At 37.8% G+C, this 15,562-nt stretch overlaps 9 protein-coding genes across 9 annotated transcripts; 5 read left to right on the forward strand and 4 right to left on the reverse strand.

Annotated features, from left to right (window-relative positions):
- Positions 1-268: 268 nt before the first annotated feature.
- RRP40 (exosome non-catalytic core subunit RRP40) lies at positions 269-991 on the forward strand (the record flags this gene model as incomplete). The annotated part of the gene is made up of 1 exon (XM_056225492.1): positions 269-991. One exon carries the CDS (start codon positions 269-271, stop codon positions 989-991), a length of 723 nt encoding a protein of 240 aa, XP_056079305.1.
- Positions 992-1,175: 184 nt separating this feature from the next.
- PPM2 (tRNA methyltransferase PPM2) lies at positions 1,176-3,335 on the forward strand (the record flags this gene model as incomplete). The annotated part of the gene is made up of 1 exon (XM_056225493.1): positions 1,176-3,335. The coding sequence occupies one exon, from the start codon at positions 1,176-1,178 to the stop codon at positions 3,333-3,335; it is 2,160 nt and encodes a 719-aa protein (XP_056079306.1).
- Positions 3,336-3,478: 143 nt separating this feature from the next.
- On the forward strand, positions 3,479-4,750 carry ARG8 (acetylornithine transaminase; the record flags this gene model as incomplete). Its single annotated transcript, XM_056225494.1, has 1 exon — positions 3,479-4,750. The coding sequence occupies one exon, from the start codon at positions 3,479-3,481 to the stop codon at positions 4,748-4,750; it is 1,272 nt and encodes a 423-aa protein (XP_056079307.1).
- Positions 4,751-5,054: 304 nt separating this feature from the next.
- Positions 5,055-5,696, reverse strand: CDC33 (translation initiation factor eIF4E; the record flags this gene model as incomplete). Its single annotated transcript, XM_056225495.1, has 1 exon — positions 5,055-5,696. One exon carries the CDS (start codon positions 5,694-5,696, stop codon positions 5,055-5,057), a length of 642 nt encoding a protein of 213 aa, XP_056079308.1.
- A 315-nt stretch (positions 5,697-6,011) lies between these two features.
- Positions 6,012-9,992, reverse strand: RTC1 (Rtc1p; the record flags this gene model as incomplete). Its single annotated transcript, XM_056225496.1, has 1 exon — positions 6,012-9,992. The coding sequence occupies one exon, from the start codon at positions 9,990-9,992 to the stop codon at positions 6,012-6,014; it is 3,981 nt and encodes a 1,326-aa protein (XP_056079309.1).
- A 275-nt stretch (positions 9,993-10,267) lies between these two features.
- BSC6 (Bsc6p) lies at positions 10,268-11,761 on the forward strand (the record flags this gene model as incomplete). The annotated part of the gene is made up of 1 exon (XM_056225498.1): positions 10,268-11,761. One exon carries the CDS (start codon positions 10,268-10,270, stop codon positions 11,759-11,761), a length of 1,494 nt encoding a protein of 497 aa, XP_056079310.1.
- Positions 11,762-12,222: 461 nt separating this feature from the next.
- On the reverse strand, positions 12,223-13,416 carry PFK27 (6-phosphofructo-2-kinase; the record flags this gene model as incomplete). The annotated part of the gene is made up of 1 exon (XM_056225499.1): positions 12,223-13,416. The coding sequence occupies one exon, from the start codon at positions 13,414-13,416 to the stop codon at positions 12,223-12,225; it is 1,194 nt and encodes a 397-aa protein (XP_056079311.1).
- Positions 13,417-14,049: 633 nt separating this feature from the next.
- On the reverse strand, positions 14,050-14,706 carry MED7 (mediator complex subunit MED7; the record flags this gene model as incomplete). Its single annotated transcript, XM_056225500.1, has 1 exon — positions 14,050-14,706. The coding sequence occupies one exon, from the start codon at positions 14,704-14,706 to the stop codon at positions 14,050-14,052; it is 657 nt and encodes a 218-aa protein (XP_056079312.1).
- A 278-nt stretch (positions 14,707-14,984) lies between these two features.
- On the forward strand, positions 14,985-15,350 carry HRT1 (SCF ubiquitin ligase complex subunit HRT1; the record flags this gene model as incomplete). The annotated part of the gene is made up of 1 exon (XM_056225501.1): positions 14,985-15,350. The coding sequence occupies one exon, from the start codon at positions 14,985-14,987 to the stop codon at positions 15,348-15,350; it is 366 nt and encodes a 121-aa protein (XP_056079313.1).
- Between the last annotated feature and the right edge of the window lie 212 nt (positions 15,351-15,562).

Below are 15,562 nucleotides of genomic sequence, written 5' to 3' on the forward strand. Positions count from 1 at the left end.
TATACGGACTGAACTACTAGAGTGCTATTAAATCTTACCAAGATGTAAATTAAATACCACAAGGTCCTTAAAGTCTTCGATGTTGTCACATGAAAGCCCCGTCTCTTTATCTTAATGAAGCTCGCTATGCTGTTGATGAAGAACAACTGTGTGACCCGGCCGCCGTCGCCTGAAATTTTTCAGTTCTGTGTAATATAATAATGAAACAGTAGAAATAGGTAGCTCAACAGGTCAACCCCAAGATCCTGACCAACTAAGAGTACGCGAGATGTCCACATTCACATTTCCGGGCGATAAACTGCCTGTAGACCCTATTTTACCCGTCAAGCTAGGTCCTGGTATATACTGTGATCCCGATGATCAAGAAATACGGCCCGTTAATACAGGTATCTTGCATGTTTCCACTAAGGGCAAAAGCGGTGTTCAGGCTGTATGTATAGACTATTCCAGTAGGAGATACGTACCATCAGTAAACGATTTTGTGATTGGAATAATCACGGGAACGTTTTCAGATAGTTATAAAGTTTCGCTGCAAAATTTCTCATCCAGTGTTTCGTTGTCCTATATGGCATTCCCTAATGCTTCGAAGAAAAACAGACCAACGTTGCAAGTGGGTGATCTAGTATATGCAAGAGTTTGTACAGCAGAAAAGGAACTAGAAGCTGAAATAGAATGTTTTGACTCAACTACGGGACGCGATGCTGGTTTCGGATTATTAGAAGATGGTATGACTATAGACGTAAGTTTGAATTTCGCACGCCAGTTACTTTTTAACAATGACTTTCCCCTATTAAAAGTGTTAGCTTCGCATACCAAGTATGAGATTGCCATCGGTCTCAATGGGAAGATTTGGGTAAAATGCGACGACTTATCTAATACTTTAGCTTGTTATAGAACTATAATGGAGTCTTGTGAAAAAAATGATATGACTACGTTCAAGGATATAGCAAAAAAACAATTCGAAGAAGTACTCACCGTTAAAGAAGAGTAGACGATCATGTATAATTAAATATATAACCATATCAATATTATTATATTATTATTATCACACTTTTTTTCCACCAGTAGTGTCTTGCGAAAAAGCGATGGGAAAAAAGTTTCAAAGCCATCTCATCTCATCATGATTTACATATGAACATATAATCCAGACGAATACAGTGCCTACATCTAACACAATGAAAAATCTTACTGCTTTGAAGCAAAAGAGCAAGGATGTCAAACAAGAAAGACGCAAAAAATACGCTGATTTAGCTATTCAAGGTACAAATAATTCCTCAATTGCTTCCAAAAGGTCGGTGGAATTACTCTATCTGCCGAAATTAAGTTCAGCTAATAACTTTCAAATGGACAAAAATAGAAAATTGTTGGAATACTTCAAGTTTTTTGTTCCTAAAAAAACCAAAAGATCTCCTTGCATTAATAGAGGCTATTGGTTGAGATTATTTGCCATTAGATCAAGATTGAACTCCATCGTCGAGCAAACACCACAAGGTAAAAAAATAGTTGTTGTTAATCTCGGATGCGGGTATGATCCGTTGCCATTCCAGTTGCTAGACACTAGAAATATCCAAAGTCAGCAGTATCATAGCCGTGTCTCTTTTATCGATATTGATTACTCAGATCTGATGAAAATTAAGATTGAGTTAATTAAGACCATACCTGAGCTTTCGAGAATTATCGGCCTTTCTGAAGATGAATGTTATGTTGACACGAGTAATGTTGATGTTTTGACTACTCCAAATTATCTCGCCAGGCCATGCAATTTGAACGATTCTAAAAATTTTAGCGCACTACTAGAAGAATGTCAATTGGACGACCCAAACGTTGTTAAAGTTTTCATCGCCGAAGTGTCTCTGGCGTATATGAAGCCAGAATGTTCAGATAGTATCATCAATGCATCTTCGAAGATGGAAAATAGTCATTTTATTATTCTTGAACAGTTAATTCCAAAGGGGTCTTCCGAACCCTTTTCTAAGCAGATGTTGACGCACTTCAAGAAAAATGACTCTCCACTACAGTCCGTGTTGAAATACAATACCATTGAATCGCAAATTGAACGATTTAATAAGTTAGGATATGCTCACGTCAACGCGGGTGACATGTTTCAACTATGGGAAAGTGTAGATGAGTTAACCAAAAATGAGCTCTTAAATGTAGAGCCCTTTGACGAATTAGAGGAGTTCCATTTATTTTGTCATCATTATGTTTTATGTCACGCTACTAACAATAAAGAATTCAGATTTACTCAAGATTTTATGTTTGACAGACCAACGTCCGAAGTTAACTTAGCTACGGATAAAGGTTATGAGATTCTAGAATGTGAGTGCACTATTAGTAGAAAATATGGCGATGCTGCTGTTTCTGGAAATGATGTGTATTACATGGGAGGCAGTAACCCATACAGAGTGAACGAAATATTGCAATTAAATATATACAACGATAAAATGGATATAAAGAATATCGAAGTGAGCGGCAGTGGAGTCCCCGATGCAAGAATGTGTCACACTTTTACTACCCTTTGTAGTAATGATCAGTTGCTGCTTGTTGGCGGCAGAAAGGCACCTCACCAAGGCCTCTGTGATAACTGGATATTCGATATCAAAAAAAGAGAATGGTCAATGATTCAGAGCTTATCACATACAAGATTCAGACATAGTGCATGCAATTTACCAGATGGTAATGTTTTAATCATGGGCGGGGTTACAGAAGGGCCCGTCATGTTGCTATACAATGCTACTAGGAAAACGTTCAAGGATGTAACACCAAAGGATGAATTCTTTCAAAAATCGCTAGTATCAGCAGGCCTCGCCTTTGATTCCACTCTTAATCAAGGGGTTGTATTGGGCGGTGGATTTATGGATCAAACGACGGTTTCAGATCAGGCAATTGTGTTCACATATAATCCGGAAAGCATATTAGAGCCAATCACAGTTCTTAAAAAGGTCCAGCATCCACTGTTTCAACGCTACGGATCTAGAATAAAATTTATGTCTCCAAGAAAGCTCCTGATAGTCGGTGGAACCAGTCCTTCAAGAATATTTGACCAAAACACCTCTATAATTACCCTTGACCTCCAGAATGAGACGTTAACATCAATACCCATCTGCAAGCGCATATGGGAAGATCACTCGCTAATGCTTACTGGATTAAATTTGGTTTCGACTGTTGCGGGGATCATACACATCATCGGAGGCGGTGCCACTTGTTATGGATTTGGATCCGTAACTAACGTGGGTCTCAAGCTTTTGCAAGCACCAAATGATGCTCCTGGCGGGGTTCGAATGGTTACCAGCTCGCTATGTGACTCACTTAAAGTACATGATGCGTCATTCTGAATTTTCTTACGAAAAGATTGTCATTCCGCTCTATTTAAAAGCCTAGAAAAAAACTTTCGCTATGTCGAGGAAATTCGACTCTTAAGTGCAAGTGACTGCGAACACTCTTTTTCTGCCAAAATAATTCGATATCAACATCAGTCATGTTTAAAAGATACTTATCCAGTACATCAACCAAAAGATTCACTAGTATTTTGGAAGAAAAAGCCTTTCAGGTGACCACTTACTCCAGACCTGAAGATCTATGTATTACTAGAGGTAAAAATGCCAAGCTGTACGACGATGTCAATGGCAAGGAATATATCGATTTCACAGCAGGTATTGCGGTGACTGCATTAGGTCATGCAAATCCTAAAGTAGCAGAAATCCTCCACCATCAAGCAAACAAACTAGTTCATTCTTCCAATCTTTACTTCACTAAGGAGTGCCTCGATTTAAGTGAAAAAATTGTGGAAAAAACGAAGCAATTCGGTGGTCAACATGATGCTTCGAAAGTGTTTCTATGCAACTCAGGTACGGAAGCAAATGAAGCTGCTTTGAAATTTGCAAAGAAGTACGGTATAATGAAAAGTGCTAGTAAGCAAGGAATTGTTGCTTTTGAGAACTCTTTTCATGGACGTACTATGGGCGCTTTATCTGTTACCTGGAATAGCAAATATAGAACTCCCTTTGGTCATCTAATCCCGAATGTCTCTTTCTTAAATTTGAATGATGAAATGACCAAATTACAAAGTTATATCTCTACCAAAAAAGATGAAATTGCAGGTTTAATTATTGAACCTATACAAGGTGAGGGGGGTGTTTATCCAGTAGAAATTGAAAAGCTAACCGCATTGAAGAAAATATGCCAGGATAATGATGTCATTGTCATCCATGATGAAATTCAATGTGGTTTAGGCCGTTCAGGTAAGCTATGGGCTCATGCCTATTTGCCAAGAGAAGCACATCCAGATATTTTTACATCTGCCAAGGCACTGGGCAATGGGTTCCCAATTGCCGCCACCGTCGTCAATGAAAAAGTTAACAATGCTTTAACAGTTGGCGATCACGGTACTACTTATGGTGGGAATCCGTTGGGCTGTTCTGTAAGTAACTATGTCTTGGATACTATAGCAGACGAGGCTTTCTTGAAACAAGTTTTTAAAAAGGGTGAAATTTTGCAAAAGCGTTTACGTGAAATTCAAGCCAAATATCCAAATCTGATAAAGACTATCAGAGGTAAGGGTTTGATGCTTGGCGCTGAATTTGCTGAACCACCTGCTGAAGTCATCAAAAAGGCTAGAGAGTTGGGTCTTTTGATCATCACCGCTGGTAAGAGTACGGTCAGATTTGTTCCCGCCTTAACCATTGAAGACGAGCTAATCAATGAAGGGATGGACGCCTTCGATAAAGCCATTGAAGCCGTGCACGCTTAGATGCATTCTATGTTTATTTATCACATGTAGATCGTCCTATTTCCATTATAATATTGTATTATATATGCTAATTAGTCAAATGTATAAAGTGACATAGTAAATATGGAGTAATTTTATTTTTTTTCTTATTTTTATTTTTATTTTTATTTTTATTTTTATTTTATTCTATTTTTTGACTTTCTTTCTCTTTTAATATGATGAATTTATACATGCATTCTAACTAGTAGAATGTATATATATTATATTATGATTATATATAACTTTAATTAAAATAACAATTATCTTAAGAAAAATTTAGACTATCTTACAAGGTGATTGATGGTTGAGGGTGTCTACCATTGGCACTGGAATGTGGGAAGAACTCCAAATGCCCGTCATCGGTTAATTTTAAGACTTGCTTGAATTTACCGCCAATTCTCAATAGTGGTTCTTTATCTTCAGATTTGGTCCATAAGGCGAACTTGTTACCACCTTTTCTAATGCTTAAAACAACACCGTTGATTTGAGAGTCGTCTTCATCAATGGTTTCACCAATAACTGCTAGTAAAGTTCTTAGCCATAATTCGTCGATATCAGCGCCTTTACCTCTAAGTTGAAAAGACCATTTACCACCCTTAGCATTGGCTTCGTCTTCCCATTCAGGTCTAACATCATTACGAAAAACATGGTAATCTGATTTCAATGGCAATTCGTGTGGCTCAGGAATATTTTGAATGATAGCCCAGAATTCTTCAACAGTTTGGAAAGAAGTTACAGGACGCAAGAGATCAGACCACGACTCAGATTTATCAACGGCTGGCTTCGTATACCATAAAGTCCATTTAGTGTTCAATGGGTGCTTGACATCGAAGTGAGCACTGTCACTCAAAACAGTCTTTGGAGTAGTTGTAGTATCATCGACTGAAACGTTTTCTTCAAACTTCTTGCTAACTTCTTCAACGGACATTTTTCTTCCTTTCTCACTAGTTTCCAGACAAAAATGCTTTTATTTTTCGTAAAGATCCTAGGAAGCACTCAAACACTACCACAAAAATATATTCACAATATAAATCGAAGTTTAATACCACCTCTTGCAATGTAGAACTCTCTTTATCAGGCAGGTATTACATTAAACTCTATTGACGACGAAAAGAAAAATTTTTCTTTTCGAAGAGGGTAATAACCTATTTACCCTGCTTTTATTGTCGGGTAATTTTTTCCTTTAAACGATTTAACTTAACAATAGTGATGATTTCCTTAAACTATATATTGCATAACTGACTTAGATGAAAGCAACACCAGGGCAACCGCCGGGACATTCGTGTTCATTTTCGTTGAGAAACCATTCTTGTATGCACTGGAAATGACCCTCGTGTCCGCAGGGAAGAATGACCATAGTGAGTTTCTTCAAAGGTCTTTCACAGAGGACACAAAGCGTATTCTTCTTCTTACAGGAATCGCAATACCAGTATCCGAACTTGTCCATTATCTTCTTATTTCCTGTTTGTTGAGCTTCTGCCCGAAGGGTTTCTTTAGAGCTTTCGTTCGTAATTAGCTCACCACAGCGTTCACAAAACAGTCGAATGGAAGATTGGTCACCTTCTGATCCCATTATGTCTTCAAACGGGCAGTATTTTAGCACATCGGCAGCGATGCCGAATAGTTCATACCGATGCAGCAACAACAAGAAGTGTGAAATCGCGTCTTTGGCAATATTAGTTTCCGTTATTTGATATATGGTTTGGAAAAGAAATAGAATATTCACTGTCAATACGACATTCCCAGTTTCGGTAGCTTGTTTGTAAAGTTGTTTGATGAGTTTTTTGGTATCCCACGGTGGATCTTCAGCAACTTGTCTACATTTGGCAAGTTTTTTTGTCAATGAAGAAGACAGTTTTTCTCTAGCAATGCTCTCTGGGCGTGATAAAGCATGCCCAGGCGATCCAATTGTTGGTACGGTTTGGGAAGAAAGTTTTTTGAAAGCCTCTAGTTGGGAGGTCGTCGTGGCATAGCTTTGTAACGATGATACTTTACTACGTGGGCTCACACTATTGTAAACAAACCTAGGAGATATATTATCCTCTTCAATACCTGCATCTGTATCTGCATTGTAGCCATTGGGAGAATGTAACATAAACGTATCTATAAAAGACTTACGGTGCTTTCGGTTTTGTAATATTGGTATGCTTTTGGCGATTGGGGATGTACGAGGATGCGCTGATTTGATTGATGAATCATGAGGTTGTTCTTGTTGCTGTTCATGCTCCTCTTCCTCTATGATCACATCCTCATTCACAGCTTCTCCCATTTCACCCCTAGATTTACAATGTTGACTCTGAAGCTCTTTTAATTTTCTTAAAACTTCATCTGATCCATCACTTGATTGTGTATACGTGATTCTTTCTGTATTTGCAAGCTGTTCTTTAAGTTTGGAGATAGGTTTATTTTCGGTTTCACTTAGTCGATCATAGCTTCCCTGAAATGCCAGTGGTCTTTCTTCTATCAATGATTCTGCACCGCTTGTCCCGTCACCGCCTTCCTCTGTGGAGTCTTTTCCTGTCCGCAGGTTTTCTCCTGTTTCGAAGTCGGAACTTTCATTGATATCCATATTGGATGCTTCATCAGATGAGCCTGGCGAAGAGGTCATCCATTTCAAGTCCCATAGTAATGAATCTCTAATTAAGATCCAGATTTTGAAATTGGTTAGATCATCTATGGAAAGATAAACTGATGCGTTATGTGTTGCAATAGATACCAAATCTATTAGTGTTTGCATTTTATTTTGCAATTCTGCTTCCATGTTTTTGTCGATCTTCCTAGATCCACCATGGCTTTGCTTATTTGTAGAAACGGAAGAAATACTTGATCTGACATCCTTTTCTTCAAAGTCCTTGGAACCCTTTGAATTCCTCTTGGATTGTTTGCTATTTCCTTTTTGATTCATTAACGTAGCCCATGTATTATTTTCTGGAAAATTGTATTTTTTCAGAAGATGGCTTTCGATTATCTTGTCATCATCGTCATCACTACCGCTATCATAATCCTTAGTCAAATTTTCCTTGGTAACAGCAATGCTATCTACTTTTTTATATATTGCATCAATGCTATTTGCACCATTTTGTTCTTGAATGTACGAAAACTTAAGCTGTCGAGCCAAAAATTTGAACCTTTCTACTGGTGAATAACGCATGGAAAAGCTTTGAGAAACTGTGCCATTTTTACCTAGATGTGCGATTTTAGCCAATCTGATGTTATTAAAAATTTGCGGTATATCTAAAGTGATGATACAAGGAGGTTCGATAGCAATTTCTTCTTTATTTTCAGCTTGTGGTGTCAAAGATGTCAACGATGCGGAAGAGCTGTTAAATGACGATGCACCAGATGTTAATGTTAAACTTTTCGTACTGAAAGTTGGACCTGCTTTCAAAACAGGTGGTCTTTCCGGCGCAAACCCTGTCAATCCAGTATGACTAAACCCCTTTTTTATCCCACCAATTATACTTTGGTTTTCTGAATTGCTGTTTTTCATATTTTTAGTTGAAACCGGATGTTTCTTCCCTGTGGCAGTCGAAATAGGTTGAAGCTCTGGTTCTGATAGTTCATAGGAGCCTATTTCCTGATCAACTGAAAGTAAACCGTTACCATCTAAATCCCTCCAAGTTGTTGTATTTTTGCTCAAATTGTCCAACACTGTCGGCTCTTTGCTAATATTCCAACCATTAATACGGGTTCCCTTATCGATATTAAAGATGAGATTTTCATCCCACCACACTAATCCTAAGGAAGGAGTTTCTGATAGGAGAATATGCTTTGGAATATACTTCCTTGCTAAAGAATAGACACGAACTTCCGCTTCGTCTCCCATAGAAGACATTCCCAATAACGAATTGTATATATTCTTGCTATAAGCGGGCTTGAACTTCAATTTAGTAACAGGGTAACCTGTATTGATCGTGAGTTTTGGAAAAGCTAGTGAACTACTGTTGTTGAGGGACGTATTAGGTGTGTGCAACGAGGGAGAGTTTCCGTAATTGAGTACTGTGTTCTCAGCAACATTAACATTATCACCAACATACCAAAGGCAGCATTTTCCATCTCTACCACCCGTAGCAATGTATTCCTGATGGGGGTGCCAATTCAAACAAAGTCCAGGTCCTGTGTGAGCATTTAATTTTTTCTCGTATTGTGCAGGCTGTCGAAGATCAAATTTTAATAAATAACCTGAATCATGTATAGAAGCAAATTTATAACCGCTTTTAGAGTTACCATATGTTGATGTCCCTTGTTCACTCTTAGTTGCAAAATTATAGCCAGGCATCCATTTAACATCTCTGATAGAATCGGATGCTGTATTTATGCTAATATCAGATCTATTTGAGCTTTTAGGTTTATTGGAACGTAGATCCCATATTTTGACGCAGCTATCTTGTCCGCCGCTAATTAATAGGTTTGATTCAACCATATTAAAGTCAAAACTATTGATTGATCTTGTATGTTCGTATAAAGAAGTTATCAAAGGATTGTCTATCGAGGAACTTTTATTGAGATCATATATGGATATTGCAGTAGAATTGTTACACACTGCGATACAGTTTTTGTAGTTATTGAACCCAGTCTTGACGTCCGCAATTGTACTGAATTTGTTCTGTCTTGTTCTTTTGCTTAATTTGGGCAAAAGTGATGTCGTCCCTCTTGTTGAGGTGTTGTTACTGGGTGCTATAAAATCATGGACACACTTAATGGACCTGTCTGATGGCGAAAATTGATAAAACCCCAAATGGGTCTTACCTGCACAAATAAGTCCGTTGAGGCTTGGATCATTTACTTTGGCTATACTAGATAATTCTTTATCCACTTTGGTGGAGTAAATGAATCCTGATGACTTTCTTGTATTTGTATTGTTAACATTTTTCTTTGTTTTGACCTTCATATTTGACTTGTTGCTTATGCTTCCAGCTTTTTTTATGTAGGGGCTCTTATCATAGGGCACATTGTTATCGTTGAACGAACCAGTTCTATGACTCTCAGGCATATATATGCCGTTACTGTAAGAAAAAGTAGGAGTCAGGTTTGGTCTCCGTATAGAGTCCAATACTGATGTTTGTCCACTGTTTGAATAATGATTCACCCGAAAAGAAGAATTAATGCTTGACGAAGATCCAAGGAATTCGCTCTTGCTCAAAGAACAAACGTTCCTATTTTTTGGTATCGGGGTACTTCCCTTAGGAATTGACGCATTTTCCATATGTGTAGATAAGCTCATAATATTTAACTGCAAATACCAAATGCCCAACTAGGTTTCAACCAACAACGGCTGCCATTAATGTTATCAATCAGTTTTCCTCTTTCAGTAATCAACTGCTTTTTATCAATGATTCTGACAAATAAAAGTGAACGTTCCGAGATAGAAAATTTTAAAGTGCACCGACTATGCATACCTCGATACTCAACTGTAACATGTAAAAGGATTCCTTAAGGAAACCAAAAAAGCTTCTGAGAGTTGACAATAGACTTTTAAACATTGTCAAAGGTATCAGCATGAATGACTCCACGGCTTCACTAGGTGTAGATGATTACGGAATACATAATACAGAAGTTTCTCACCATAACCCGATAGAATTAAAAAATTTGATATCACCATCAGATTCCAGAAGACATTCTCAAGACCAAGATGGGCTACATGGTAATACAAGTTTGGTTAAGGAAATTGACTGGCATGGCGAAACGGTTAAAACATATCCACTAAACTATCAAACTGTTCCACTAGTAAAGATGCAAGTGATAGCATGCTTGATTATGTTCATAGTCTTTGGCATGAACGATCAAACGGTAGGTGCATTACTTCCGACACTAATTGAATATTACCATATATCCCGGGTAGATGTCTCAAACATCTTTATAGTCCAATTATGTGGTTATGTAGTGGCCTCTTTATCTAATGAGAAATTGAATAAGCACTTTGGTATGAGGGGTGGCATGCTTCTAGCAGCCGCTCTTTGTATAGTATTCCTTATTGTGTTAGCATCTGCTCCATCCAATTTTTATGTCTGTATGTTCTGCGGTCTTCCTCTTGGTTTGGGTATCGGCATCTTAGATTCTACTGGTAATGTCTTAATGGGTAGTCTTTTGGTTCATAAGAATGAACTCATGGGTATCATGCATGGTCTTTATGGAGCTGCAGCTATGGTTACTCCGCCACTGGTTTCATACTTTGTTGAATGGGGTCACTGGTCTTTTTTTTTCTTTATTCCCCTGTTCTTTTCTATAATAGGCATGACTGTAATCTTCCCAGCTTTCAAATTCGAGACTGCAAGTAAATACGATTACCTCTGCTCTATGGAAAACAAAGAACATAACAATGACGTAGAAGAAATAGGTGATGACTTGCAGATTGAATCTAGCAAGACAAGTCCAGGATTCTTTGAACTTTTAAGAAATCCCGCTATTTTCTTGTACTCGCTGTATTTGTTCCTTTACTTAGGTGCTGAAATTACAACTGGTTCATGGTTCTTTAGTTATTTATTAGAAACAAAATCAAGTAACAAGGTCGCCATGTCGTACATAGCCGCATCATTTTGGACAGGCTTGACTGTAGGCAGGTTATGCCTAGGATTTGTTACTGAGAGATTTTTTGAGAACGAATATAGAGCAAGCAAAACGTACGCTTTTCTAACATTATCTTCATACACATTATTTGTGCTTGTTGGGTCGATCAATTCGAATTCAGCTTTCTATTTCCTTGTGTTATTTTTAGTTGTTTTCTCCTGTGGCACGTTTATTGGACCGCTGTTTCCAAATGCAAGTATAGTTGCCTTACAAGTGCTACCAAAGAGATTACATGTGAGTGGTGTTGGTGTTGCCGTTGCTGTTGGTGGCTGTGGTGGTGCAGCCATTCCATATTTGGCTGGTGTTATTGCACACACAGTAGGAATTAAGTATATTCCGCCACTGTGTTGGATAATGGTTGCATTATTTACACTGGAATGGACGTTGTATCCCAAATTTATCAAAGGACATGATGAGCATTTTTAGTAGCAGAGACTCAATGGGCGTTAGTGTCGAAATTTTGTTGCATTTATGAAAAGAATCACGGTAAAAAGTAAATAGAAAAAGAAAAATATAGGAGGCAATCTATTAAAGAAAAGAAGTTAAAACAACATATGGAACTTTTTAATATATAGTATACATAATGACTCTCTCAGTTCCCTACAAATAGATATAACCTTAAAAAATTAATACTATCTGGAGTCTATAAAGAACTTTTTGAAGCTGTTGCAAAAGCAAAAGCGAAGAGTATGGTAGCCCCTCAAGGAATGATATAATGTAACTAGAGATATCAAAGAAAACTGCGGAAGAATAAAAAAAAAGAATGCGAAAAGGTCGTAAAGATAGTCATTAAAAGGCGAGAGGAAAATAAGAGTTTTTCAGGAACGGGGGATCATAAGTATCATAAAGGAGATATAGCCACAATGCGGCGGTAGTGAGATATTGTTTCAAGCAAGTCCATTACTTTCAATTAGGCTTTGTAAATCATTGAAAAATTCATCATTAACCACCGAATCTAACGTAGTCATGGTTTTGTCGGAGCTATTTTCAAACTTTTCAAAAAACAATTTAACAGCATCTATATATTCAAAGCCAAACATTTGAGAATAGTGATTGATGAAATTTTCAATAACCATAACAGTGTCCCTGATTTGTTTGCCACAGGTTGAAGGGTAATGGCTCTGGTTTAAAGAATTTGGTTCTACAATACCAGCATTTATCACATTGAAAAAAAATAAGCTCGTATCTATTTCTTCATGTTGGCTGATGTATCGATGAATTTGGTTGAACTCGTCTTGCGAGAAAGGTGTGAATTGAGAATAGTAATGTTTTAATCTCTTCGCGAAATCCTTGATGGCTAGTTCATATGGTTTATCTAAGTAGTCCTCGTTAAACGATTTGTTGTGAATGTTGTATTTTATAAAGTCTTTATTGAAACAAGATACCTGTAGGATGATGGGCACTAAATTAAAGGTGGAAAGCTCATCTGTATTGAATGAACAAATCTCTTCGAATATAAATTTCCTTCTTTCAATGGTAGAATTTGTGGCGTCGAAGATTCCAACATCACAGTCATCGTTGTTAATTTCATGAAATAGCTTTTGTAATGTGATTCTGGCGTATGTTTCCTTTTTATCATTATTTTTCGGATTAAACAAGTCTTCCGATGATGTGTTTGACAGAAGCAGGGGCTTTGAAATTGTGGCGCAACTAATTTGCCTTCTTATCTTACCGGCATTAAAAACTTTGCAACGTAAAGAGTTAGTTAACGGATTATTTTTCAAACATTGAATCAAATGAGAAGAAATGGTAGACTTTCCAGTAGCTGGTAAGCCGATTAAGACGATCATAAACTTGTTAATTTTTCCATTTGTATACGTAACGTGTCCATTTTCTCTTTTGTAATTTAGTGTGATAGGGAGATGTAACGCGTCGTTAGAAATTAGCCTAGGAACTTCTGCAGATAGCAGTGAATTTTTGTGATTACTATAAAAATCAGAATCTTGGCAATCCAAAGTGGCTCTGTCGAGGGATGCACTTGAATAGCTGTTACCAGTGTTGAGCGAAAAAAGAGAATTCGAGGAATTATATTCCGAAGTCAAATATCCATCGTGAGAGTCTGAATCGGAAGAACCACCCATTTTCAATCTTCCTGTGGAAAGTAAACGTTCGTAATTCCTCTTCCTTTTTTTTGTATCTATAATATTGAAAATCGTGTGTTATTTATTTCGAGGGTGCAAAACTCGAGTGAACTTAGGGCAGATTTGAAAGTGTAAGTAACGCGCTCTTTAAATATTATCTGTATGGTGTTGTTCTCGCTTATGATCGTATTCGATCTTTTAACACACTCGAAAAAAAAGAATAAATTGGTTTCTATGACTTTCGACGAAATCGTCTCTCGAAAAAGCATACCTTCTCTTATATAAGCTAATCTTTCACACGAAAAGCCGAGTTATCCAATTTACTCTTTTAATTTTTTTCATTATCAATCGATCCCGATGCCCAGAAGAGAAAAAGAAAAAAATGGAAGACAATTTCCGTTGCAGACTCATAGGTGCGCGATTTCTGTGCGAAGGTGGGGCAAGTGTGCCTGGAAGTTCGGCAAAATACGTCAACTTTCTTTTGTGTATATTCCGATAAGCTTTAGTTCGTATTTTTTTCCGTTCCGAGGGAGGTGCACGGGCGAATTACCACGTGACGACTATACGATGTATCGCCCCGGAAAATGTATATAGTTACATAAGTGGGATATACTAGTGAGGCCATAGGAAAGACTATGAAAAAGAGTGTGATTTAGTTCTTAAGGTGTCTTGTATGCTGGCAAGTTTGTCCTGTACCTGTTTGCACACTTGCTCAATTTCGCGGATTTCGCCGCGCTTGTATTCCAGCTGTTCTTCTAACAGCATGATAAGGGATTCTCGAGACTGGTGTGGTCTGTACTCATTAAGCAGGTGATGTATATTCACAAGAATCGTTCTTATGTCCTCTACTTTGCGCTCGTAGATATCAGGATTTATACTCAATACGCCGACGAGTTCCAAGTAGTTCAGCAGGAGCGATTTCAACAGTTTGCGCAGCTCCTGAATTTTGTATTGATAATTAGTGCTTTCGTTCTCTGTGGACTTCTTATAAAGCTGAGTTAGTCCCATGCTCTCTAAATCGGGCAGTTGGTCCTTGACTTGCCATATACTTCCAAACGCTCGGTACTGCTGGTTTTTGGGCATGGGGGGTGGGATCAGATAATCTAGGGCACATGTTATCTCCTCCTCATCTCTGTCATTACTATCATTTGATGTAGCCTTATTCGTGTTAGCGGCCTTATTTTCTTTGTATTTTGTTAATTTTTCCATATTTGATTGTGTGAAAAACTTTACGTATGGGGGTGGAGGCGGGTACAGTGAGCTGACCTCATTGCCAGGATCATTAGACATTTGCATATTAAGAACTATTTTTATTGGCTTGGGCTCGATGTGTGGAAAGCCTTCATAGCTCATATATGCTTCTAATGAAATGCCTGTTAAAAATTCAAGGTTCTGTCAAATTTCATTACGATCTTTCGTATGTTGTGATAACAATTTATTTGTTAAGATGTGAAAGGGGAAACATAAAAACCTACGGTAGACGTATATGGACTTCAACATATGCAATATGAAGAACGCTAAGTGTTCTTATTTAAGGTCAGGGAAAGTCAGAGGGAAACAGTACACAGATGAGTAACGAAACCGAAAGAATGGATGTTGATGAGGAGGAATCGCAAAATATCGCGCATGATTCAAGACAAAGCACCCCGGTGGAAACCAAAAAGAAAAGGTTTGAGATAAAGAAGTGGACTGCGGTGGCATTTTGGTCGTGGGATATAGCAGTTGATAACTGCGCAATTTGCAGGAACCACATAATGGAGCCATGCATTGAATGTCAACCAAAGGCCATGACCGACACTGATAATGAATGTGTAGCAGCATGGGGTGTTTGTAACCATGCTTTCCATTTGCATTGTATTAATAAATGGATCAAGACGAGAGATGCATGCCCATTAGATAACCAACCATGGCAGTTAGCAAGATGTGGTAGGTAAATCAAGGAACTGCTTGAGAACATACGAAGCATACCGAGGTCGAGGGCTAATTATTTGACTTTTGTTTTCGTTGGAACATGACAGAAGACTTAGCAGGCACACCTTTTCCCCTTTCACATAGATCTGTTGTTATATACAGAGCATATTCGAATTATATGTACCTTTTTTTTTATCTCGTTAACAAAGTCGAGGTAGTGACAAAGCATTTTGAA

This window comes from Saccharomyces mikatae (assembly GCF_947241705.1).
Source record: "Saccharomyces mikatae IFO 1815 strain IFO1815 genome assembly, chromosome: 15".
NCBI classification, from domain to species: domain Eukaryota; kingdom Fungi; phylum Ascomycota; class Saccharomycetes; order Saccharomycetales; family Saccharomycetaceae; genus Saccharomyces; species Saccharomyces mikatae.